The 24,908-nt window shown below is 33.4% G+C and overlaps 1 protein-coding gene across 1 annotated transcript; it reads right to left on the minus strand.

The window, feature by feature from the left end:
• Window positions 1-2,476: 2,476 nt before the first annotated feature.
• LOC143543644 (floral homeotic protein AGAMOUS-like) lies at window positions 2,477-7,167 on the minus strand. Its single transcript, XM_077035914.1, has 7 exons — window positions 6,802-7,167; window positions 4,034-4,115; window positions 3,600-3,661; window positions 3,402-3,513; window positions 3,263-3,304; window positions 2,768-2,809; window positions 2,477-2,651 (listed from the first exon to the last, which is right to left on the minus strand). Exons 1-7 carry the CDS (start codon window positions 7,086-7,088, stop codon window positions 2,478-2,480), a joined length of 801 nt encoding a protein of 266 aa, XP_076892029.1. The 5' UTR covers window positions 7,089-7,167; the 3' UTR covers window position 2,477.
• Between the last annotated feature and the right edge of the window lie 17,741 nt (window positions 7,168-24,908).

A 24,908-nucleotide genomic window follows, 5' to 3' on the forward strand; every position in this document is an offset into this window, starting at 1 on the left:
CATTCCACTTGTGTTTAATAGTTTTTGGTGATTGTTAGGCGCATGATTAGGTTGTCTACTTTGTGTTTTCAACTTGTTTGCGGTTTATGGTCGAAAAAACCGTAGGAATTATTTATAAAAGTTTACTAGATTTTTATTATTCTTTCACTAGAGAGGCCGGGAGGCAATTTAATGTTGTGTCATCTTTGTCTTTGTAGGTTTGGGTAATAATTGCACGGGAGTGAGTTATCCTAGGTCCCTTAGATTATTGTGATACAAGTTGTGTTCAAGTTAATTAAAAATACCCCCTTTATATTAATATATATATTGTATCCGAAGAGACTAGGAGGTGATTTGGGTAGTGGGGTACCATAGTATTATTAGGTAAGGTGAGACTGGGAGGTGATCCAACCCTTTAACAATTGAGCTTCACATGTCACTAGAGTTCTAGGGTGTCGTCGGTGAGGCCGGGAGGCGATCTAGCGTATTTTTAGTGGTCTCTAGTGTCATATTTTTTTTAAGATATTGTTTTTCAACCAAGTCAAGTTCGTTAGCTATTAAGTTTAACTAGTAGGATTCCATTACCTAGGTAGTCGTTTCTCATATTTGTTTTAAAACCCAATTTTTATAAAGTTTTATTTTTAGTTTAATTTTTAATTAGTTAAGCATTATTAGTTTAAGTAATATAAAAAGATTTCTAAAAATCAAAAGAAAGTCTAGGTTAGTAATCTTTTAGGTTTAATAATTAGAGTTTACCCATAGTGTCCTAGGTTCGATATCCGTTCTTACTTGCTAGCTACATTGCGAACGGTACACTTGCCGATTGTGTGTTTTTTTAAGTGAATTCGGTAAAACTTGGTTATTAATATTATATACGTTTCTCACACATCAGCGGCGGATACTACAAATCTACATCCGGTTGTCGGATGATGCGTCGTTTCTACCGGCGACAGTTATATTACATTTCAATTGGTTATTTTACGGATTCTGTTTCTTTGCTTGTTTATATATAGGTATATTCAGAGGGATGCGACGGTTAAATACGAAAACCGCCATAAGCCTAACGGTGCAACCCTTTATTCCTGTCGTTTCTAAATGATAGGAACGTGAATGGCAGTTAATGACGGGAGAAATTACATTACAATATATGGATTTAATTAAAAGTAAAAAGTATTGTGCTATGAAATTTGCCACGTGTGCATCAATTTTGCACCAATTTTAAATGTAATAAGGATAATATACACTTTTTATTTTTAAAAAATATATTTTTTAAACAGGAGCTTCTATCTAACCGTATATTTATTTGTTTATATTCCTAATAATTTTATTTTTTATAGTTGTAACAATATCTAGGCTTTAAAAAACAGAATATTCAGTTTTTTTAAGTTTCATTTTAATTCTATACTTTTACTAACTACAAATGATTTAAAAAAATTAAATTTTATACATTTACTTTTCAGTGGTAAAATAATATATATTTATTTTATATTGGTTTTTTTACTTTTCAATTGATGAGGGATTTTTGAAAACAAACGTCCGAATCTGTGGTTTTAATTCAATAGTTTTAAATCTGTGATGTGGTTTCATTTCACTTGCAATTAAATCCAACCTCAATAACCCCGTTAAGTCTGATCGTTAAACCCATCAACGTGCCCCTTAGGTGAGGGGCGGTTTTGTCCCTTTTCTTCTCATTTAAACCCCAACCCTAATTTGCAAGTCCCTTCGCGTGAGAAGCTGAGGTGTATTTCGGGAAAAAAGGACAAATTGCTATATGGGTTTAACGTCAGACTTAACGGGGTTAGTGAGGTCGAGTTTAATTGCAAGTGAAATAAAACCACATAGACGAAAATAGTACATTAATTTAAAATTATTGGACTAAAACCGCATATTTGAACAAATTAACCACACGGACTTACAAGATCCGAGATCTAGTGTGTTGTAGGTGATTTCGGCTAACGTACTAAACTGTTCAATTGTATTTGTATCATCCCAACAGAAAATACACATTGTTCATATTTGCGACAAAAGATGAACCCTAAATTTCAGGTGACTGATTTCTAGACTAGGTTACAGTAGAAGTAGTTTAGCTTAGAGTTTAGATTAGTTTTGATTCCCTTTAACACGCGTCATGATTTACTTTAAACACCTAGCAGAAATACGATTATAACGAGTACCATATATATAATGTTTCATGATATTAGATTGCACACATAACACGATGATCCTTAAATTATACAAGATATAAATCCGTACTAAAGCAAGCATATATATAAGTCAAGTCCATGTTAATTAATTATTATCAGGTTATTAGCTGCAACTGATCAATGAGTAATCGAATACCCTCACGCCCGCCATCATTATTCATTATTACCTGCATGAAATCATACAAATTAAAGGACTCAAGATTGAAAAGGTAACAAAAATAAATATTTTTCATCATCATGAAACAATCTATTGAATTCAAATTCTAGGAATTTTTTCTCTGCGTGCATGTGTACTTACACCAACTGGAGAGGAGTTTGGTCTTGGCAAGAGTAATCGTTATTGGGTTGCAACTCATTCGTTTGATGGTAGTTTCGACCGTCAAAGGACTGGTGCGGTCCAAGGTCATAACCCGAACTTCCAGGCATCAAGCTCATTTGCTGCTGTTGAGCTCTTTCGTTTTCAGCTATCTAAATAATCGTTAAACAAACAAATGTACCCAATAAAATCTCACAAATCGTAAAACGAATATACTATTCAAATGGATTGGAATTTTATGGAGAGATATATAGTTGGATAGATATACCTTTGCTCTAAGGAATTGATTGCTGTTATGGAGCTCAAGTTCCTGCTTTACAAAAATGTTTAAAAATTATTGGAGCTATAAATTTGTTTCTTAGATTAAATTCTGTATTCTCATTAGAAACATAAAATTAAATATGTGCATTAAACACATAAAATATGAATTAACATTTCGCTTGAAAACAACTCACATAATATAAGCTCAGCTCGCCTAAGCTAAAGTTCATTGGTTCACTCATTTAGCTCATTTAAATTAAAGCCAAACCTATAAAGTACATTCTTTAGTTTATAAATTTTGCAGTATTTGTGTATTCAAAATATTATATTTTGTGTGTGTGTGTCACACACACACACACACACATATATATATATAGATTAAAAAAAATTAAAATAAACAATGTGACTCGAGCTCAACATTCCAGCTGATTAAGATAAACGAGCTCGGCTTATTCGACTCGTTATAAGATCAGATATTGAAAATATATAGTTGAAGACTTACCCTTTTTTGCATGTACTCAATTTCAGCAAATAGAAGTTCATTCTGCAGATTTTATCAAAAAGAAAGAAAACAGATGTCAAATGCAAGTATGTTAAATATTTGAAGATTCTTGGAGGTTAGAAATGAGAAGAACTTATACCTTTTTCGCACGAATTCTGCTAATAGCTTTCTCTAACTTAGCTTCAAGGTTCTTGAGATCCTTCCCAGGCATGTCTGCCAAAGATTCACCCATGATGTTTCTGTAAAATTGCCTTTTGCACAAAAAGGTTATAACACAGTACAGGTTCATATGAGCATACACAAAATATATAGAGCACGCATCTAATTAGAAAGGTACCTGTTTTGATTCTGAAGGTTTATAATTTGCTGACGCAGTTTAGTAGCTTCTTGTTGGTAAAACTGTAGTTTTTAGATGTTGGTGTTTCATTAGAATGCTGTAATTACATTATGTCAACATAACTACTGTAGAAGCATAAACTTCACCATACTACACTTTTAAGGAACATTTTTTATTTGTAGGTTGTTTAGGAACGTGAGTGGTACTTCTAGGTGTTTTTCACAATAGTTAATAGAATTAGAAGAAGTTTCAAAAATACATGGAACTATAGAAGTACCGGTCTCATTCATATACAATATACTTCCACAAAATAGTTACTTTTAAGGGTACAAGCGCGTTGACAAAAATGTATACATTTAACTTGTTCTTGTAAGTTGTAACAGGTTAATTCGCTACAACTATAACAAGTTTGTAAAATAGATCTTAAAGTGTACCTGAGCATTAGCTTCAGAAACCGAACCGTTGCTAGGTGGATCTAAGCATGATTTTTTGTACCGATCGATTGTCCCTCTAACACTGAAATATCAATAAGAATATGAAGACCATTAGGTTGATTTACTGATAATTAGATTTGTGTGAAAACATTACAAAAGGATGATCAAAAACCGTTCAAACATTACCAAACCACACAATCGAGTGCTATCGGCCTACTCGGATCAATGTCTGAAATAGTGTCAATTAAAAAAGACCCTTTCTTATATTTGGTGTGTTGATACATATGTGTTTCTAGGCTTTGCCCTTAGGATTTACTCATGTTCACACAGAACAAAGTGTACTAAGATCTTTAAAGCATTTGGAAACATAGTAGGATTTGTGTATGATTTTAAGGAAACATAAAATGTACTAATTGAATGATAATATCTAACTTTTCACGGAGATCTTAAGGATACCATATAAAACCACATTTTATATTGACTCAATTTGGCCGAAATAGTGATTGGTTGCCTCTGCCACGCTGTCAAAACATCTATCATTATGATTGGTTGTGTCTTTCTACGGCCAGATTTGTACCACGTGTGAAACACTTTATTACACAGCGGATAATTCATCTATATTTCACCATTTTACCCTCCTCGTAGATCCAAATCTCTGTTCTTTTTTCCCTCTGTTAAGTAAATCAGAGACGTCCATTTCATGGCATCATACCACTCATCCGTACTCTCTCCCTCTCTCTCTAACCTATGCAAGATCTATGATAAATGCCCTAAATATTAGACACAAAGTTTATAGAGATATAAATATATATAATAGCTCTCTATACCCACTTCTGTATTGTAGGTTGCTGTTTTAGTTTCAACAGCATGGTAAGCTTGGGAAAGTATAATGGACAACATATCCAAAGGGAAAGAATAGTGTATTGAAGAACATTGGAAATGATAAAAATATGCCATTTATAGTGTCATTAACTCAAAAAGCTTGCAAGTAAAATCTTAGTTGTGATTCTATAAAAGTATTTGTTTTTAATGACCTATATATTGAGATAAGGTTAGAAAATAAATGTTGAACAATATCAATTTTTGTTAATAAATAACTTGGAAAGAACTGTAATCATTTAATCACTTTTATTATGAATATATAAGGTAAGAATTTAGGTTTAAACACAAGGAAACCAAATAAAATATAATCACTTATAGAGAAAATCATAACAAAGTAGGTAACATCTAACTGATTATCTTCTCTCTTTTTGGTTTATCTATAATAGTTAATATGTTATAAACCCTTGAAGGTAGGTCTACTCTTCAACCAGTAGACGTTCTTGTGTTTGGATGGGCAGGGGGAAACACGCTTGTATTGACCTTACTGGAGTATCCCATCTTGTTGGGCTTAGGGATATCGGGTTTGTTGTTAGGCAGGCTGTGTTGAAGGCAGAATCAGAAAAAATTGCTAAGCATGTGAAAGTATGTGTCGAGAATCAATACGTCTTCATTCATTTTACTTTTGATACATTTGGGTCTCATGCCCCCGAAGCTATTACGTTTCTCAAACGAGTTCAACGAATCGTGCACAGTAGCTTATCGACGCCAAAGAACTATAACTTTGTTTTCAGTAGAAAAGGGTTTGCCGTTCAAAATGGGGTGGCGACGCAACTTGTTGCCCGCTTATCCATCGCTCTATTGTAATTGAATCATTTTATTTAATATATAAATTTTTTAACCCAAGATATATAAAACCAAATAGCCGTTAAGGGTAAGATGTTTGCTCTTGCACGATTGTGATAATGAGTTTAAATTAAATCCTTTGCAAGTGCAAACTATGGTTGAATTATGTTGTTAAAAATGAGTTGTTAAAAAAAAGATATATATTAAACCAAATGAGGTTTTTTTTTTAATTTATATTTTTGTGAACACCCTAATTTCTAGGAATTTAGGTCTAAAATATATGCATTTTATATACTTTCCGAGAAGACAACGATATTTAATTTTGGAGTTGGTAATAATTATTTTGTTTCTCTTGTCATAGTAACTTAAATTCATTCAAATACCATAAGTTTTACCATCAAGAATATAAACTCATTTGATTAGACATAATTTTAGTTAAGAAACATAAACTTTCAGTGTTTTTCTTAGACTGATTTAAAAACATACTAGAGTAATTTTCCATTCTTCACTAGGCTTTGATGACATCTATTTCAGAATCCTTACACTTACTTTGACTATCTTTAACTGACATGTTTATTAAGAAAGCGTCAAGATGATGAAAGTGTTGAGCAAATAGGAACTTGACAACATTTCCTGTGTTTGTGTGTGTGTGTGTGAGAGAGAGAGAGAGAGAGAGAGAGAACTAAAACAGCAATGAAGATATGAGGGAAGCTGATCTAAGAGGCCTGCCAATAAATTTCCTAAATCTTTGCTTATTGGCTTGCATAAAATCCACTAGGGTTTTCTTTTAAAAACAGATCTTATTGGTAGTTGGTACCAAAGTATGTAAAATTAATATTAGATCATATAAATGAAAACAAAGAACACCTTGAGAAAAAGTAACAAACACAAAATAAAAGTGAATCTTTGTTCCACAAAGAGTCATAACCTTACAAAAATAATAATAAATCTTTAAATAACTTAAGAAATTGTGTCCTTTGTTCTCAAAACCCTAAAAAACCTGATAAAATTTAAAGGAAATTTTTATTATCTTGTCATAAAATTAATCAGTCTCACTTAAAGCTATTACAACACAGTTATATGATCCAAGAATTAATTTGTACCTGTTGTTAGCATACTCATAAAGACGACCAGGGCTCGAAAAGACGATAAGAGCAACCTCAGCATCACAAAGTACAGACAACTCATAGGCTTTCTTGAGCAACCCGTTTCGACGCTTGCAGAAAGTCACTTGTCGGTTCGTCGTGTTTTCGATCCGCTTGATCTCGATCTTTCCTTTACCGATCTTTGATCTCTGCGGATCAGACGTGTCCCCGGAGTCATTCTGGAACGACGTCATGGATCGATCGATGCGGCTGAAATCAAGCTCAAGAGCCTCAGAATTATCCATGAAGTGATCTAGCTAGCTAGAAGTATTAATTATTTTCTGATTACTTGTGTTCGAAAGATATAATAATAATAATAATAATAATAATAATAATAATAATAATAATAATAATAATAATAATAATAATAATGGGTGATGTTGAGGGATGAATATATATATATATATATATATATATCTTTATATATAATTGAGGAGAGAAACTAATCAAGTTTCAACATTTTCTCTCTTTCTTGCTTTTTGAGGGCCTTTCAACAAAACCAAGCAGGAATGATGAAAATATGCAAGGTAAGAAGATGAGTTGTCATAAAGTGGACAATGACCCTTTGTCCATGATATTAACAAACTTATTTAAAACACTTCTTCATCTAGCTAAATACCTAATTTTTGTTCATAATTTTGGTATACTAATTGTAGATTGTTATAAGCCTCAAAAGTTAGAAGAAATTAAGGTAGAGAGAGAGACCTTGAACCTGAAGTACGAGCTCTATGATGGGTGAATGAGCTTTGTTATAATTTACACTATATTATATCTTAGACTATGGGGGTGTTTGGCCTAGCTTTTTTAGCAAAGCTTATAGCTTTTTTAGCTGTTTTTATAAAATAAGTTTCATTTGGTGTTTGGTTTAGCTTTTTTAGCTTAGGCTTATAAGCTTATATAAGTTAATTTATAGAAACTTATTTGAAGATGGTTTTTAGCTTATTTAAAGAAGCTTATTTGTTTAAGGGGGTAAATTACTCATTTGCCTTCAAATGGTGATGGATTAATAATATTGAAGTAACTTTTTACTATAACAAATTAAAAATGATTGATTTAACAACTTATTAAGATGTATAATCAACTTGTAAAATATAAGCTAATCTAAACATTTAAAAAGGGCTTATCAAATGACATAAAATAAGCTATAAGCTTCAAAAATATATAAATCTACAACCCTATAAATATCATTAACCTCATTAATTTCTACATCATCACCTACTTATTACACATAATATTTAAATAAAACTTTTATTTTTAACTTTGGTCCCCACCTTTTCAAGGAACCATGACAAACACATGACTTAATGTAAAAGCACTTTACATAACGACTTCTATGAATAAACACACTCCAATGGTAAGGGCATCTAAGGACTTCCAAAGGCCTTCAACCTAAAGGCCTATTGAAGATAGTCTTAGAATATAAGACTATGAGTTATTGCTAAAGCAGGGCTCTAAATTCATCCAATAACATTGTGGCATGCACTGCTGATTGGATGTTGATGTTGACTGGACACTCGCTGAAGTCACTACTTAAGCCACCTGAGCCTGTTGTGGTTTAGGCGAATAGTGACTTCAACGAATTTTATCATTATTTTAAAATTTGTTTTTTCTTTCAAAATTTTATAACATAATATAAAAATTATATATACTACTTTTGTAAAAAAACCCCCAAACTATTATAAATTATATAAATAATACAAAATATATACTAATTTTATAAAAACAATAACAATACAAATTATAATCTAACATAAAAGAAAACAAACAAACCCAAGAAGGGGAAAAAAATTAGGTCCTCCTCCTCCTCCACCAAAATAGGTCAAACCCCCCATTCTACTCCACAGCTTGGCACCACATTCAAATTACGTCAACACTTATACCCCGTTAGCCGAGTCGTGGCTCCTCACGCCGGCCTTCGTTCGCTGATACTTGTGGAGTGTGCGACCTATGTGGCTTGCGCCAGGCTATTCGCGACTCCACTTGGGAACCACAACACATAATCTAAGGGACAATAAGTTGTTAGTTATAGAAATGCTATCTTATTTTCATCACAGGGTGTTATTTTTTCTACTTGAACTAGGCTTTTAGCAATTTTATAGTCCTCAAGATTCGAGAATAGTTAAAACATTTTGTGCTGAGACTTATTACAAATTTGAGTCATAAGTAACAAGGTTTTTTTTTATTAGGTTTAAGTAATGAATTTTTAATGTTATAATTGTGTAATGGAGTAATGTAAATTTCTATTTTTATTTTCTTCTTATAAAAATAGTCTTAAATGAGTTGATATTTAGGTTTAAAGATTACGAAAACATATATGCTTGATCGTAAATTGTTTATCCATGCCTTATGCTAATTAGGCAGTTGCTTCTACCTAGAACTTAATGCATTAATTAAGACAATTCTACGTAGAACTAATTTATGCATATGAGTTGATATGATAAAAGAACCTACATATCACTAATATGTCATGTAATATAATTTTGTCATATTAATTAAAGTATCTAAACACGTAAAAAAGCACGGAAATGTTCATCAATCCAATTTTCATATATTAAATTCCATTAATTTGTATTAAATTCATGTATTTGTAAAAACGATATTTAAAATAATTACTCGTTACTCTTAAGTTTGTCAAATAAGAATGTATAATTTTTTATTCTTTTTACATGTTTAAAGAATTTCTCATAAATTGTTTTAAAAAAAAATATCAGGATTTTATGATATTAACAATATGTCAAATATGAGTTTCGATAAAGTTGTATACTTAAATAGGATAAATACAGGTATAAGAAAAATCTAAAGAATCTTCTAAAATTCTATAAGAATTATTCTTTATAGATTGCCTTCACGAATATATAATAGTTAATCAACCTCTTAAAATTTTAATTAAAGGAGGTATATCCCTCCACTTATAGGTCGAGCTTCCCATAATCTTAAAAAGATCATGTTCCTTTTGATCTTCTATAGTACTACTTTTACAAGAATATTAAACAAAGAGAGAGATATAGGGTACGAATTAATCACTGCGTACCTGAATCCAATGAAGAACACCCTATCTCTTCACTACCTTCTTTGATGTATATACAACTATGTAAGTTTAAACTAGAGTATCAATCTTGCTAGGTTGGGCGGTTGACTATATATTTCAAAGATTAACAAATTTCAGTTGTCAAGCTGAATAAGCGAACTTAAACACGGTGCATATATTTACTTTTGTAAAAGATATCGGTCATAATTCTTAGCCCATTCCATATTCATATAATTACAATAAAAATTACTATGTTTTCCCGTTTATGTTTAATTAAAGACAAAATGACAAAACTCGTCCTTTATGTTTACACGATTTTTCGGTGGACGTCCTTTAGCGAAAACAATGTCAGAAAACATCCTTTATAATTAAAAATCTTATCAACTTTTGTCTTTAAATCCTAACCCAGTTAAGTTTTTTCGTGAAATGCCTTTCACATGAGGGTTGTTTCGTAGGTGCACACATGTATTTAATAACTAAAACAAAGAACAAAACATCATCTTCTCAAAACTAAACCTCTGCATCTTCATTTCTCAATAACCACCACCAACACAACAACAAACAATTACTAGTTGACGACCATCGCCGCACCTTTGGACCACCACCGCCGCATCTCTGGACCACCACTACCGCACCTCTGGACCACCACCGTCGCACCGCCAACCAGATATGTTTTGTACATGAAGAAATGTTTCAAACCATAGGGTTAATCATATGCATAATTTGATAATCTGATATGGAATCAAAAGAAGACGATTCACATTTTTGAGGCCCTAGATCCCCAAACTAATTGTAAGATCTTAAAGGTTTATAATGTATGTTCTCATAATTTCTTCTTCAAACCTAAATTCGAACTAACCTAAACTCGAATCGTTTCCCTAGACTTCGTTGGGGACTACGTTTCCGGCAACCATGATTAGGGTTTGTTTACCCATGGCGGTGGAGGTGGGAGTCAGTGGCTGTAGTGAGTGTAAAGGGTTTTTGAGAAAATTTTTAAAGGTTTTTTATTCTGAAGTTGAGGCGGAGACGGTGGCTGCGATGGAGGCTGAAGACGGCAACACCGGTGGAGGAGACGATAGGTTAAAAGGGGGTTGAGTTTAGTTGGTGGTGGTTGAATATGCAAAAGGTTTTGTTTGGAGAATGAATATGATTTTTTATTATTATTAAAATACATGTGTGCATTTACGAAACTACCCTCGTGTGAAAGACATTTAACAAAAAAACTTAACTGGGTTAGGGTTAAAGGACAAAAGTTGATAAGATTTTTAATTATAAAGGATGTTTTCTGACATTGTTTTCGCTACAGGACATCCACTAAAAAATCGTGTAAACATAAAGGACAAGTTTTACCATTTTGTCTTAATTAAATAATACTTTTATATCTTTTCATTGTTTTCAGAAAATCGTGTAAACATAAAGGACCTAAATTGGTTTATTTTGTATCATGCACTTTACCGTTCGAGTGGTCGTTATGGGACCTACACGAACAATTTTGTATCATGCAAATCCAATGTTGGTTTACACTAAGTGAAAATCGACTTTTAGCCACACATGTGGTCTGGGAAATTTGCCACACTTCGGCTTAAATGTGTGGCTAAAAGGTCTTTAACCATGTTTGAAAACCTTCCAGAATGTTTTGGCCGCACATGTTATTCTACATGTGACCATTCCATACCTACTCAGGTACTTTTCGCCACACTTTGAAAAAAACTGTGACAAAATCTAGCCACATTATAAAAACGTGTGGCGAAATGTGACCTACAGTCATTGTTTTTTAGATCTTTGATACATGTGACCAAAAACACATGCATTAACCACAAACTGTGACATTTAACTAGCCACATGTTTTAATAGTGTGGCCAAATGTGACGAACGGCTACTGTATTGATAAGAGATGTGTCTAAAAGTTAAAAGATATAGCCACTTATACTACGTTGTGTGACCTAATGTCACATTTGTTAGCCACATTTTTAATAATGTGGCGAAATATGACAAACAACCATTGTATATATTAGTAATGTGGCTAAAACGCTTAAAATATATAGCCACTTATACGAGGTTGTGTGACCAAAGAGTAGTTTAGTTTTATTTTTTCTAAGTTTTTTATCGTCACGGATACACTTATTATGTGTGGCTATAAGTGATAAATGGTCACACTTAAATATTTTTAAGTGTGTCCAAATGTAATTAATGGCCACTTATAATATGTTGTGTGACCAAAGAGTATCTTAGTTTTATTTTTTCTAAGTTTTTTATCGTCACGGATACACTTATTATGTGTGGCTATAAGTGATAAATGGTCACACTTAAATATTTTTAAGTGTGTCCAAATGTAATTAATGGCCACTTATAAAAGGTTGTGTGACCAAAGAGTATCTTAGTTTTATTTTTTCTAAGTTTTTTATCGTCACGGATACACTTATTATGTGTGGCTATAAGTGATAAATGGTCACACTTAAATATTTTTAAGTGTGTCCAAACGTAATTAATGGCCACACGTTGATTTGACGAGTGGCTAACGTCATCATTGTCTTTCTAGTGTCTTGTGCCGCCAATTTCAAATTGTCATGGAGATGTACCGCCGGCGTCAGACGGTGTTTAAATACAAGTCACAATCCATAATCACAATCACAATCACAATCCACAATCACCTTCTTCCGATTAATTTCGAAAAAATGGCTTCAACATGGATCGTACGTGAACCGGGTACTCATGCCCCCATCTACTACGATCCCACCTTCTTCACCATTGTTTTCCACTTTTCTTCTGGCGCCGTCCGAAAGAATCAAAGTGTGAGGTTTGTGGACTATGTCCACCCTCAAACCTTCATGTACCAACAACTTAACCGAATGGTTAGGTTTCTTGGGTACACGACTGCTGATTATTTCAGCTTTGTGATGGAACTCTTGGAATCGAGGTAGCGCACATTGATTTGAACTCCGTGGAGGAATTCAAGGTTGTGTCCCTTTATGGGGCATTCCATACTCAGGTGAACCTTCACCTCTGAAAGTTTAAGGACTCCACCTACACCTCGGACGACATGTGGGAGAGGATCATGCCCTCTCGGACTCCAGAAGCTGAGAATCTGAAGGATGTAGATTCAGATATGGAATCTGATGCTAGGATTTAGTTTTTTGTAATTAGTTTTTCTATATTAATGTAATTTAATTATTATATTTTTGTATTAACTGTAAATGTTATTATTATATTTTGGTTAAAGCGTATTTAAAGCATAGTTGATGTTTTTTTATAATTAACTTTAAAATAGATGTTAGTGTGAGTGAATAACAAAATAGACCTAAAATTTAATATTTGTTAGTTGAGACAGTAATTTATTGTACGTAGTTCAGTTGATTTGTAGGCTATCTAGTAAGATATACTAGTTTTTTTTTATTTTAATTAACTTAAATGTAGGTTATCATTAAATAAATATATTTCCAAGATTTTTGACAGGTATTTAAAGCGTACAAAAGCGTGTGATATACTAGTTTTTTTTATTTTAATTAATTTGAATGTAGGCTATCATTACATAAATATATTTCCAAGATTTTTGACAATTAGTAGGTATAAATGTAATTAATTTCCAAAATTAATTAGCTTCTGTGTGTTTCCAAAGCGCGTGAAAACCATTTTGACAGGTAGTAATTAGTATGCAGTTATAGTGTCGTATACACTCAACTACCAACTATATAACAACAGAGACTTTAATGACTACAATAAAACTGTTGACTGAGATTTATTACACTTTTATATATGTTATGTGAATTCCAAACTTGGCCAAGCAAAAAAAAAATCTAAGGTTTTCACAGATCTTAAACTTCTCAAAGATCTTAGATTTTGATAAAATCATTTCCAAAACTCAATGTCATCTCCAAATCTTAAATTAGGTTACTGTGATGGCATTGAGTTTGGAAGCGGTTTTTCAAAACTAAATTTTATTTGTTCAAAGGCTTCTTCAAAGTCTGGAGGGTACAATTTTGGTATGCGGGTTAGTGAAAATAAGGGCATAATGGTCTTTTTTATAAAATGAGTTGATAATGTTTTGCAGGAAACCAGCTGTTGAAAAGTATGTTGAAACATAACCAAATAGAGGTTGTGCAAGAAACAAAACCATCAGACGAGAAATGATGACTGTCACCGAACCATGAACATCCTAGACAACATGATGCATTTTTGGGTTTTCTTTGTATTAATGTAACTTTGATATAGAACGAGTCAGTTATGAGTGTAATGACTTTATTGGTCTTACTATGGTACACTACAAGTCAATTGTGACTATTATCGATGTAACATGATGTATTTTTGAACTTGACACCAATTGACCAAAATAGCCAGAAGATGAAATGAATTCAACAAACCGACCGGTACGTATAAGTAGTAATAGCATTAAAAACAACCAATATTTCTTTAGTTTGAATTAATAAGTACAAAGTATAGAAGGAAGATATCATGTATCACAACTATATTTAAACATTATTTACATCTAACTAGCTGAACGAACACAACTGCTGGGTCGACAACCCCGACATCGGTGTCAATCTTCATTACGAATAGTTGTAGGCTTTTTCCCGAGCCTCCAGTAGTCATCCGGGGACTCATTACGAAGCAGTTGATTTGGTTGTACAAGTGGCAATGTATTACCCTTATGAGGGAAAGTTACCGTACTAAATTCCTCATTGACCTCGTCATACGAATGCCTAAAATTCTTGGGTGGAGTCATGAGGACAACATGCTTTTTTCTATCCAGCTGATCTTGAACATAAAACACCTGGCGTGCTTGCGAGGCCAATATAAACGGATCATCCTTGTGGCCAAATTTGTTTAGGTCGACCGACGTGTAACCAAGAATATCGTGTTTGATATGTTTACGGTCAACCCATTGGCACATGAAGACCGGAATTCATTTATTATGATAATCTAGGACCCATATCTCTTGCAAAACCCCAAAATAAAAGTTTTGTCCATAGGTCACCACGTCTTTTTTGATGTGCATGTCATCCGCCTCTACACCAACCTCGTTGTTCTGGTAAACTCTACCATCATGAGATTTTGTACGAAATTCAAAACCGTTGATGTCGTATGAGTCATATTTGTAAACGTTGCGGTGTGCTCCGTGTGCAATCCACTTTACGGTTTCCGATACAGAACCTGGGGAGCCCGCTAGCTCTCTTTCAACCTGAATTTCATTACAAGGATTAGATTCTTCACCTACATTGCAGAAACTATAAAAGAATTTTAAAAATTATAGAAGACTTAATAAATTGATCTACCTTGTCGCGTAACCAGTCACCAAACTTTAAAGTATGCTCCTTCTCCAGCAAATGCATTTGTTTTTTCAAACAAGTCTTGTGTTGTCTGAAAGTAGGAGTATATATAATATATTGTGAATTAATATATATATATGTAATTTAGAGTATATATGTTAGTAATACTTACTCGACGTACGGCGCTATTTCAGGCGTATTCCGCAGCACATAGAAATGTGATCTCTTGAAGAGATCAGGAGAAACTTCAACTGATTTAGCGCCTGTGACATGAATTGTCTCCCAATTATCATCATGCTTATCATGTGGAATACCAACAGTACTCTTGATGTTTTTTTGGTATTCGCTCAAAAACTCGATTGTTTCTTTCGCAATGTTCTCCTCAGCAATGCACCCTTCTGGATAAGTTTTGTTTTGCACATGCTCTTTGATAACCTTCATACACCTTTCAAAGGGATACATCCAACGAAAGCATGGTGGCCCACATAATTTTATCTCTCTTACAAGGTGCACGGTTAAGTGAACCACGACATCAAAAAATGATGGAGGAAAATACTTCTCCAGCAGGCACAGTGTAACTATTTGCTCTTCCTGCATCTTATCAAGCTCTTCTACAATGATTTCTTTACTACAAATTGACTTGAAAAAAACAGGTTGACGACGGATTGCCCAACTTGAGTCGGGTAAAAGGCTCGTTTAAGCAACGGATTGCCCAACTTTAGTATGAGGCGGTGCAGAGAGATGAAGTGGTGAAGAGGTTGACGACTCTACTTGAATCCACGAATTCTATGCAAGCAAGCCGTGAGAAGGAACAGTTAGCATTTGAGGTCGGGTTCAGACATCTCGAAGGATTGTTGCCGCAAATGTACGCAAGTCAAGTAAGTGACGTATGCTACATATTAATTAATGCATTCGACATACATAATTGGCACTGTTTTTGTCACAATTCGTAGGTAAATCCTGTTCCCAACCAGGTTGGTTCTAACCAAAGTACTAGTGCTGTGGCGCAAAATAAAATGCCAGCACCAGTAAGTATCTGACAGTTTCTTTGTTTATTACAACTTTCCATGTGATTTTTCATTTTCCATAACCTAATAAATTGATTTGTAGGCCAGTTCTGTGGGAAACATCTTAACCTCAAGTGAGGCTGTGCAACAAGAATCCGCTTCTCAGGTAAGCATTTGACAGTTTGATTGATTTGTTTTAATAATTAACTTTATATGTGAGTGTGCAGATTTTGCGTAAGTTAATTGTAGTCTGTGGATAAAATAGTTGTCGAAACGGTACCCGCTCCCCATATCGCGACATCAGTAAGTATTTGACAATTTCAGTACTTTTTATAATTCGTTACCAATGTGAGTGTGCTCATTTTCTATTACCGAATTGCAGGCCAAGTCTGTGGAAAAAAATGTTGACCAAACGGTAGTCGATCCCCATAGCGCGACATCAGTAAGTATTTGGCAATTTCAGTTTTTATATTTTATAACCTAATAAGTCTAACAATTCCAATTTCTTTTATATTACCAATGAAGCCTGTAGAGAACAATGTTGACCAAGCATCAACACAACTACACCACACTCCGGATAGTAACGCCTCAAAAAAACCATCAGTAAGTATTTGGAAATTTCAGTTTTTCCTTTAATTGTTGATTGATTCATTGAATGGTTTTTAGGTAAAACGGAGAAGCCGTGAAAGAAAAGTTGATGTATCTACGGATGAAGCTTCCCCACCTGTTGACATAAAGGTATGTACTGCGCGAAACATTGTTAATTTCCCACCAACATGGGTATGTACTTATATATTGACTTCAACTAAGCCATCTTAATTTCACATGCTTGTTTATAGGTGTATGAATGTCGTTTGTGTGTGCATGACAAGCGTAACAAGGTGGCAAATGGTAAAGTTCATTGGTCACCGGTTCCACAACAGTTGCATGGAAAAGCAATCCTGGAGGGTTGATATAAAGTTAGTATTGATGGAGCCATAAAGGAACAAGCAATTATTCCTTGTTAGGCAGGTGAAATTACGACTGTTGGCGACACAATTGGTACTTTTGTTGTTTGGCCAGAACACCTAATCTTATGTGACCAGGAGGTTTGTTCCCTTTTAACTTAACCGAACAAATATCTATGTTCATTTTCATTTAGTTTAAGAAATGAACACTTGTGTTCGTTTATGTTCGTTTGTTTATAATCTAAACTAACGTAATTGAACAAAGATAAACGAACACAAACGAACTTACCGCCGAAAGGTTCACGAACAGTTAAACGAACGTTCGGTTCGTTTGCAGGCCTACTATTTTGTTCTATTCAATTACAAAATACGACATTAATTATACATATTTGTTTTTCATATTCTGTTGTTCCAACTACCACCACTCCCATCCTCAAAAGAACCAGACATAGCTGGCAAGAAGGCAAAGGCAAAGTACACAACGATAGACCGGGTGACCAAACAGAAGACAAGGAGCAGTGCCAAGAAAACCGACGCCTTAGCTAGTATATAGGTAGTCGTTATTATTTTGTAAGATATTTTGCATATACATTTGCTTAAGTGAATATTGTTGTTAATATAATTTGTTTCTAATTTTGTTTTGTCATGCTTGCTTATAGATGTTTTATATTACTTCACAAAAAAATAAAAATAATTATATATTGCCTAATTACACACAATTTGGCCACATAGAACACATTAAATAGGTGTGCCAAAAAGTAAGACAATAGCCACACCTGAAATTACAAAAATTAGAGTCTATAAATGACCATTAGCCACAACATAAACATTTTTGTGTGACGAAAGGGTACCAAAAACAATGACCACACTTTCATCAGTTGGTTTTTGTTTGTGTGGCGAAACGAGATCAAACGTCATTGGAAAATCACTATGTGTGACGAAAAGTATGATAATAGCCACACTTTATATTACAAAAACATTATGTGTGACAAACGGTAAGACAATGGCCACACCACAAACTACAAAAGAGTGTTTGAGTGGCAACTTCATATTTTTAGCGACATTGACAATAACCTCCAGTGTCTATATGATATGTTTGGCCACACAATACATGACTATGTGTGACGAAAAGTTTGAAAATAGCCACACTTCAAATTAGGAAAAGCATTATGTGTGACAAACGGTAAGACAATGGCCACACCACAAACTACAAAAGAGTTTTTGACTAGCAAGTTCATATTTTTAGCCACATTGACAATAACCTCCGGTGTCTATAAGATATTATTAGCCACACAGTACCTCACTATGTGTGACGAAAAGTTTGACAATAGCCACACTTTAAATTAGGAAAAGCATTTTGTGTGACAAACGGTAAGACAATGGCCACGCCACAAACTACAAAAGAATTTTTGACTAGCAAGTTCACATTTTTAGCCACATTGACAACAACCTCCAGTGTCTATATGATATTATTAGCCACACAGTACCTCACTATATGTGACGAAAAGTTTGACAATAGCCACACTTTAAATTACGAAAAGCATTATGTGTGACAAACGGTAAGACAATGGCCGCACCACAAACTACAAAAGATTTTTTGACTAGCAAGTTCATATTTTTAGCCACATTCACAATAACCTCCAGTGTCTATAAGATATGATTAGCCACACAGTACCTCACTATGTGTGACTAAAAGTTTTACAATAGACACCCTTTAAATTAGGAAAAACATTATGTGTGACAAACGGTAAGACAATGGTCATACTATAATCTACAAAGGAGTGTTTGAGTGGCAAGTAAACATATTTAGCCACTTTTAATGTAATATCCAGTGTCTATATTATATAATTAGCCAATCTATTATTAAATTTAAGTGGCCAATTCTTTGTTATATCCACACGATATAGGTCACAATGCAAGCTTAACACAACTTTATTGGCCACATTAATATAAAATTCATGTGGCTGAAACATGAATTCATGTGGCTATATACGTGCAATGGTCACTCATAGTAAATTGTCATGTGGCCATTTTCTACCGTTTAGCCACACTTATTGGAGAGGCTTCTTGATGGCCAGCAACTAATGCTTGTACCCTTTAGCCACACTTATTACCACATAAGGCCACTAAAAACTCTGTGTGGCCATATCATACCCACGGTGTCGCGACCTTTGGCCACATATGACCTGAACCAAATGTGTGTGGCTAAAGGCCTACAGTCACACTTTTTTCGTGTGACCGAAGGTCAATATTCACGTGGTGTTATTTTTGTTTTTTGTAATTGACTAATTTCGTATACAAAGTACAAAATTTATGTCTAACTCGGCCATTGTTTATGTGTGATATTTAGTTCAAGTGTTATGTTTATTAATGTACATTTGAGTTATATTTTTAGCTGAAATTATATTTATATGGAATTGTAAGGTAAATTATTCAACACGGTTGAACCTCCTGTACATTCTAGTTCAACCGGTTGTATCGTTTTTTTAACTAAGTCCGGTTGAATAAAATAACGGTTTTGTAAACATCGAAACTAATTTAAAAATGTTACGGTTTGTTATGTTATTTTTGTTATGTATACTATATGATCACTTTATTTGCGTAAACATTTATCGTTTTATTTGTTTTTTTATTAATAATTGAAGTCTGAGCAATGTGTCTACACAAATAAAAAATCAGCTTATAGCGTTTTTATGAAAAAAAGAAAAATATTTCAACTACTGATTCCATCTAACGTTTGTTATAATTGCACGGTGAGACAGGTGTTTGCATAAATAAAAAACTAGTTTTATATTATTTAAGTCGATTTCTAATAATATAAATATTCCGACCCCTTAAGAATAAGTTTCTGATTCCGTCATTGATCATAACTAACGTCTTTGTGATTTCATATACACAAAAAGCTACAGATTATTGTTATAACGTGATTATAGAATGGTTACACATTTGACATATATATTTATAATTCTAAATTTGTTTAAGATTTAATATAATTTGTATGTTATTTGTTACGAGTATTTATTAAAATTTTTAGCACCAAGAGTTTCATACATTAACTTTTTTTCGTCGATATTTAAAAATGTTTTCGTTTTGGTTATTCAACTAAACCTTTAGATTGTTCATACTACGAAAACGTGTGTTTTTATTTAAAATGGGATACTTTCTACGATCTACTGGTCAATAAATAATAACTAATTTTTCTTTAATTTCAGTTATTCTTATTAAAAAAAATAGAGAGATCTTAAACATGTTTTTGGGTTGTATATATAGCAAAAATAGAGAGATCCAAAGGGGCAGGGGTATGTCTTTAGCAGGTTAGGGTTTGTAATTCAGAAATGGGTGGCGGTGCAGCTTGTTGCCCGCCTACCTGCTGTGTTGATGTAATATCTATATTTCTATATAATGAAAGAAGTAATCAAAGATTTGAAGATATATAGCAAGTAGTTATTAAAAGTTTAAAACATATTAAAAACTTATAAAATACATTAATCTTAAAACGAATAACATTTATACCATAGATAAAATGATCACGCAACAACACAAGCTTATACATCAAAATAGTAATAAATAGCAATCGACTTCTTCTGCACCAATCCCCGTTTTTTTTTCCTCCTTTAGGTTTTTATTTTCAATTTGTTTTTTAATTGTAACTCTTGAGTCTTGACCAAACAAAAGTTTGGTTTTTAGTTTTTTTTTTATATATATAAATTTACTAAAATACCTATCAAAATTACCTTAACTTTAATACCAACCGTCTATCATACAGATTTAATACCGTAAATGTGTTAAGAGCATTCTCATCAATCATTACATCCTTATTTCTAAACCAAAAAATTACACTAACATTCACTACATTTTCTCTTTACATTTCAATTAAATAATACGTTTTTATAAATTTATTATTATATTTTCTTTCTCTCACTCATACCAACTTTCAAAAAGTATTAAAAAATTATAAGGGGTGAATAGTAGCTTTTCAAATATAAAAAAAAAATCATTGCATTTTCTAAATTATAAAAACTCTTCATTCATAACACTATAAATCACTCTTTAAATTATAAAAGCACTCTAACATAAAATAAAGGGTTGAATGAAAATGCTCTAAGTTTATTTATGAAAACACGTATATAGATAAGAATATTAATTCCTCGTTATCTTAATTTCATATTATAGATATCTGTTTCAACAAACCCACATGTATTAAATTACCCCCCCCCCCCCCCAACCCAAATAAACCGCCCATTATGCTCCCGCGGTGTCCTTTAGATAGTATACTCAGTATCGATCATATTGGCCGGTTAGATAGAGAACTGTCTACCCAACCGATCGGTTTTAGAATATTTAAATTGCATTTGTATGGTCCGGTCGGTTTTGTCATTAAGCAGTTAGACCTTTGTATCACGCACTATGTGACATTTGCCATTTTTGATTCGATTTTTATTTACTTTCATATTGTAAACCTGACCCGTTTTGAGTTTCAGATATTTGGTTATTAATAAAATGATGGATTTTATGTAATGATATTTTTAAATACTTGTTATGTTGTTATATTATCTCTATTGATCCTTAACTCGTTTAATTTGCACTAAAATCAGTTTTAAACAACTCCAGGGGCTAAATGGTCAAAAACCAAACTTTTGACAGAACACCACGCGTCGTTCTCCGCGAAGGGAAGGCACACACTTGGTCGCGATGAACGACCAAGCTGCAGCTACAACAGTTTTGTTGTTTGTTTGTTTTTCGCTCCTTTATGGGCCGAACTCGGGTTTTAACCATCCAAACAAACCAAGACTCAACTCATAATTATTCTAGAACCCTCCTGTCACACCTCGACCAAAGGCGGCGGAACATGCCGAGGATTAACGATTTTCCATAAGCATATGACACTAACTAAAGCGACAATATTAAACAAACTCATTTCATTTCACAACATCGAAAATGTCACATAACAATATTCAAGAGATAGTCAATACAAAATATAACAAAATATAGCAAATCAAATATTATTCATTTTTGCTAATAACTTAAAGGTATTTGTGACGTTTTCTCCAAACATCCAACATCAACCTACACGCAAATCTGTAACATTTCATAAAATAAGTTTGTCAACACAAAGGTTGGTGAACAATTCATAAGTTTGAGCAACACTAGTATATAGTAAGAAAGCCACAAAACTAGTATACGAAACAATAAATAAGAGCTATAAACTTGGATAAAATAGTTATCGCTAACAAGTTAGCGACACCCAACTATAAGGGGATGCCAAATAGTTTAGGATTTTATAGCTATCGTTAATTGCATTACGTTAACGAAACCTTGCCATGAGGGGTTGGCAAATGGTCTAGGATTTATAGTTCCACCATCCAAAAGCGATAAACACATAGACAAATAAGCGTAGAACACCAAATCGAGCAATTATTCAAGTAAAGTATACAACAACGTTTGTGGTTTAAGACCCAAGTATAAAACATTTAGTTTAGATAAGATGAAATGTCACCCCCAAAACAAAAGATAGAAAACGGGGTACGAAGTTACTCACGTTCAAGTAATAAACTTGAAAGATTGATTATTTGGAGATTTGCTGGAACGACGATTTTAACGTATGAAGCCTAAATAAAAGAAAGTCTTGGATTTAGAAAGGTTGTCTTGAAGATAAAATAATTGTTGCAAAAAGTAAAAAAATAAAGCTCAAGGTTTAAAATGTAACTATTTAAGAATTTATAATAATAACCCTTTAAAAATGTAAGTTTACTCAAAACCGGGTTAAAATATCTAACCTCAATATTTACTTAACCTATGTTAAGTAATAAGGTGAGAAAATGCTAAATGCAAGTTCCTTTGGGACAAAGATACTAAAACGGGTCTTTAACGAGTGTTCGGGTTGTTGGTTCGGGTCTTGATAATTGGTCAAACCCAAAGTCATCTTTCCAAAATAATGAATGTTATGAGATAACTCAATAAAACTTAATAAGACTTAACCAAGTATGTAGTTCTATTGTTTTAGAACTAACAACGCACGTTAAGCGAGTGTTCGGTTTTGTCGGTCCAAACAATGTTATGATATCAAGTTGGATCCAACAATTCCAAGTACTTAAAAATAATTAATATCAGTTTGTAAACTATTTTTAAAGTAATATGCAAGTCTTGATAGCTAAAATTACACTTGTGTGTCTTAAGCGAGTAAAAATCGGATTGGTTCGGTTTCCATCTCACAATATGTTCCTTGATGGTTTCCATATGCCCAAATATCATAGATCTTGTATAATAATTTATAAATGAAAAATATTTAAGTTTTACAACTAAAAGTTAACAACAAGTCTTTTAAGCAAAAGTTTCGGTTTGGTTCGGTTTCCATCTCCCAACGAGTTCATAGATGGATTCCACATGCTTAATATCAAAGAACTTGTAAAAATGATTTTTGAAACTCAAATCTAACATTAAGCATATTTAAACAACTATTTTAACAAAACTAGTAAGCAAAAGTTCGGTTCACGGTTTGGACAATTTACTGTTAAACCGAGGTTAGTCTCTACAAAACCACCCCATGGAACTTCATAAAAACTAAAATAGCATAAGTTAGCCATGGTTAGTATGTATTAACAAGTTATATAAGTATATACATATATCAATAACACGAAGTCCTCCATGAAACCTTGCCTTACGAGGTCGAAACTTGACCGATCGGAACCGAAGAAGCAACTACCAAAGGAAACAAGGGGTATGTATTATATATATGCTGTACCACCATATACAAGTATTAATAAGACTACATAAGCTAAATAGAATGAAAGATGAATCTTGGTTTGACTCTTGGAAGTCAAACCTTCAAGAACTCATAAAAATAACAACCTTGAATCTATGGAGTTTTGAGAGAGAATTTGGAGATGTAGCAAGAGTAAAATGAAGAAGATGGGTGTGTATATATAGAGAATGAGTGAAGGGTTGGGTATAAAGATTCTTTTATGGTTTGTATAAAAATGGGTATGCTTAAATGGTCAAACAATGCATAATATAAAAATCCAATATTTTATATATTTTAAATGACAAGATCCAATATTTTATATATTTGAAATGTTCGGGTTACTATGGGTCGGGTTTACATAACAAAAGTGACCCGAAATTGACGAATGTCACAGTATCCCATACTTTAGGAAATTCCGTCCCGAAATTAAGTTGATGACGATGATGCAAACAAATGTGGATACTTCTCTTTCATTGCGTCTTCTCGTTCCCAAGTAAATTTCGCGCCACGCCGTGATTCCCATCGAACTTTGACTAACCGAGTATGACTACGCTTGGTTTTCTTCTCGTTGCGATCCATGATCTCAACGGGTCGTTCAACCATTACCATCGACATATCGACTGTACTTCATCGAGAGGTATATGGAGATTACCCTCGACTAAGCACATTTTGAGATTCGAAATATGAAATGTCGGATGAACACCGCAAGTTTTTGCAGTAATTCGATTCGATAAGCTACTTTCCCAACACGCTCAAGGATTTTGAAAGGACCAACGAAACAGGGAGCTAGCTTACCCTTCATTCCGAAACGGACTACCCCTTCCAAGGAGATACTTTTAGAAGGACAAGGTCGTCAACATTAAATTCGATCGGTTTTCGTCATGTGTCGGCGTAACTCTTTTGACGACTTCTAGCGGCTATGAGGTTCTTACGGATTAGATCGATCACAGTGGTAGATTCTTGGACCATTTCGGGTCCCGTGATTTGAGCTTCACCGATTTCATTCCAACTAATCGGAGATCGATATTTACGACCGTAAAGAGCTTGAAATGGAGCCACATCAATGCTAGAATGGTA

The sequence above is a fragment of the Bidens hawaiensis genome, unplaced genomic scaffold (genome assembly GCF_021521415.1).
Source record: "Bidens hawaiensis isolate Kalapana, Puna unplaced genomic scaffold, B.hawaiensis_p1.1 tig00013241_1, whole genome shotgun sequence".
Classification (NCBI taxonomy): domain Eukaryota; kingdom Viridiplantae; phylum Streptophyta; class Magnoliopsida; order Asterales; family Asteraceae; genus Bidens; species Bidens hawaiensis.

Coding starts and splice junctions, on each gene's coding strand:
- LOC143543644 (XM_077035914.1), bottom strand. CDS start 7,088: ATGGATAATTCTGAGGCTCTTGAGCTTGATTTCAGCCGCATCGATCGA. Junction 3,305..3,401: donor GCAGAATTCGTGCGAAAAAG/GTATAAGTTCTT, acceptor TAAAATCTGCAG/AATGAACTTCTATTTGCTGA. Junction 2,810..3,262: donor TTGAGTACATGCAAAAAAGG/GTAAGTCTTCAA, acceptor TTTGTAAAGCAG/GAACTTGAGCTCCATAACAG.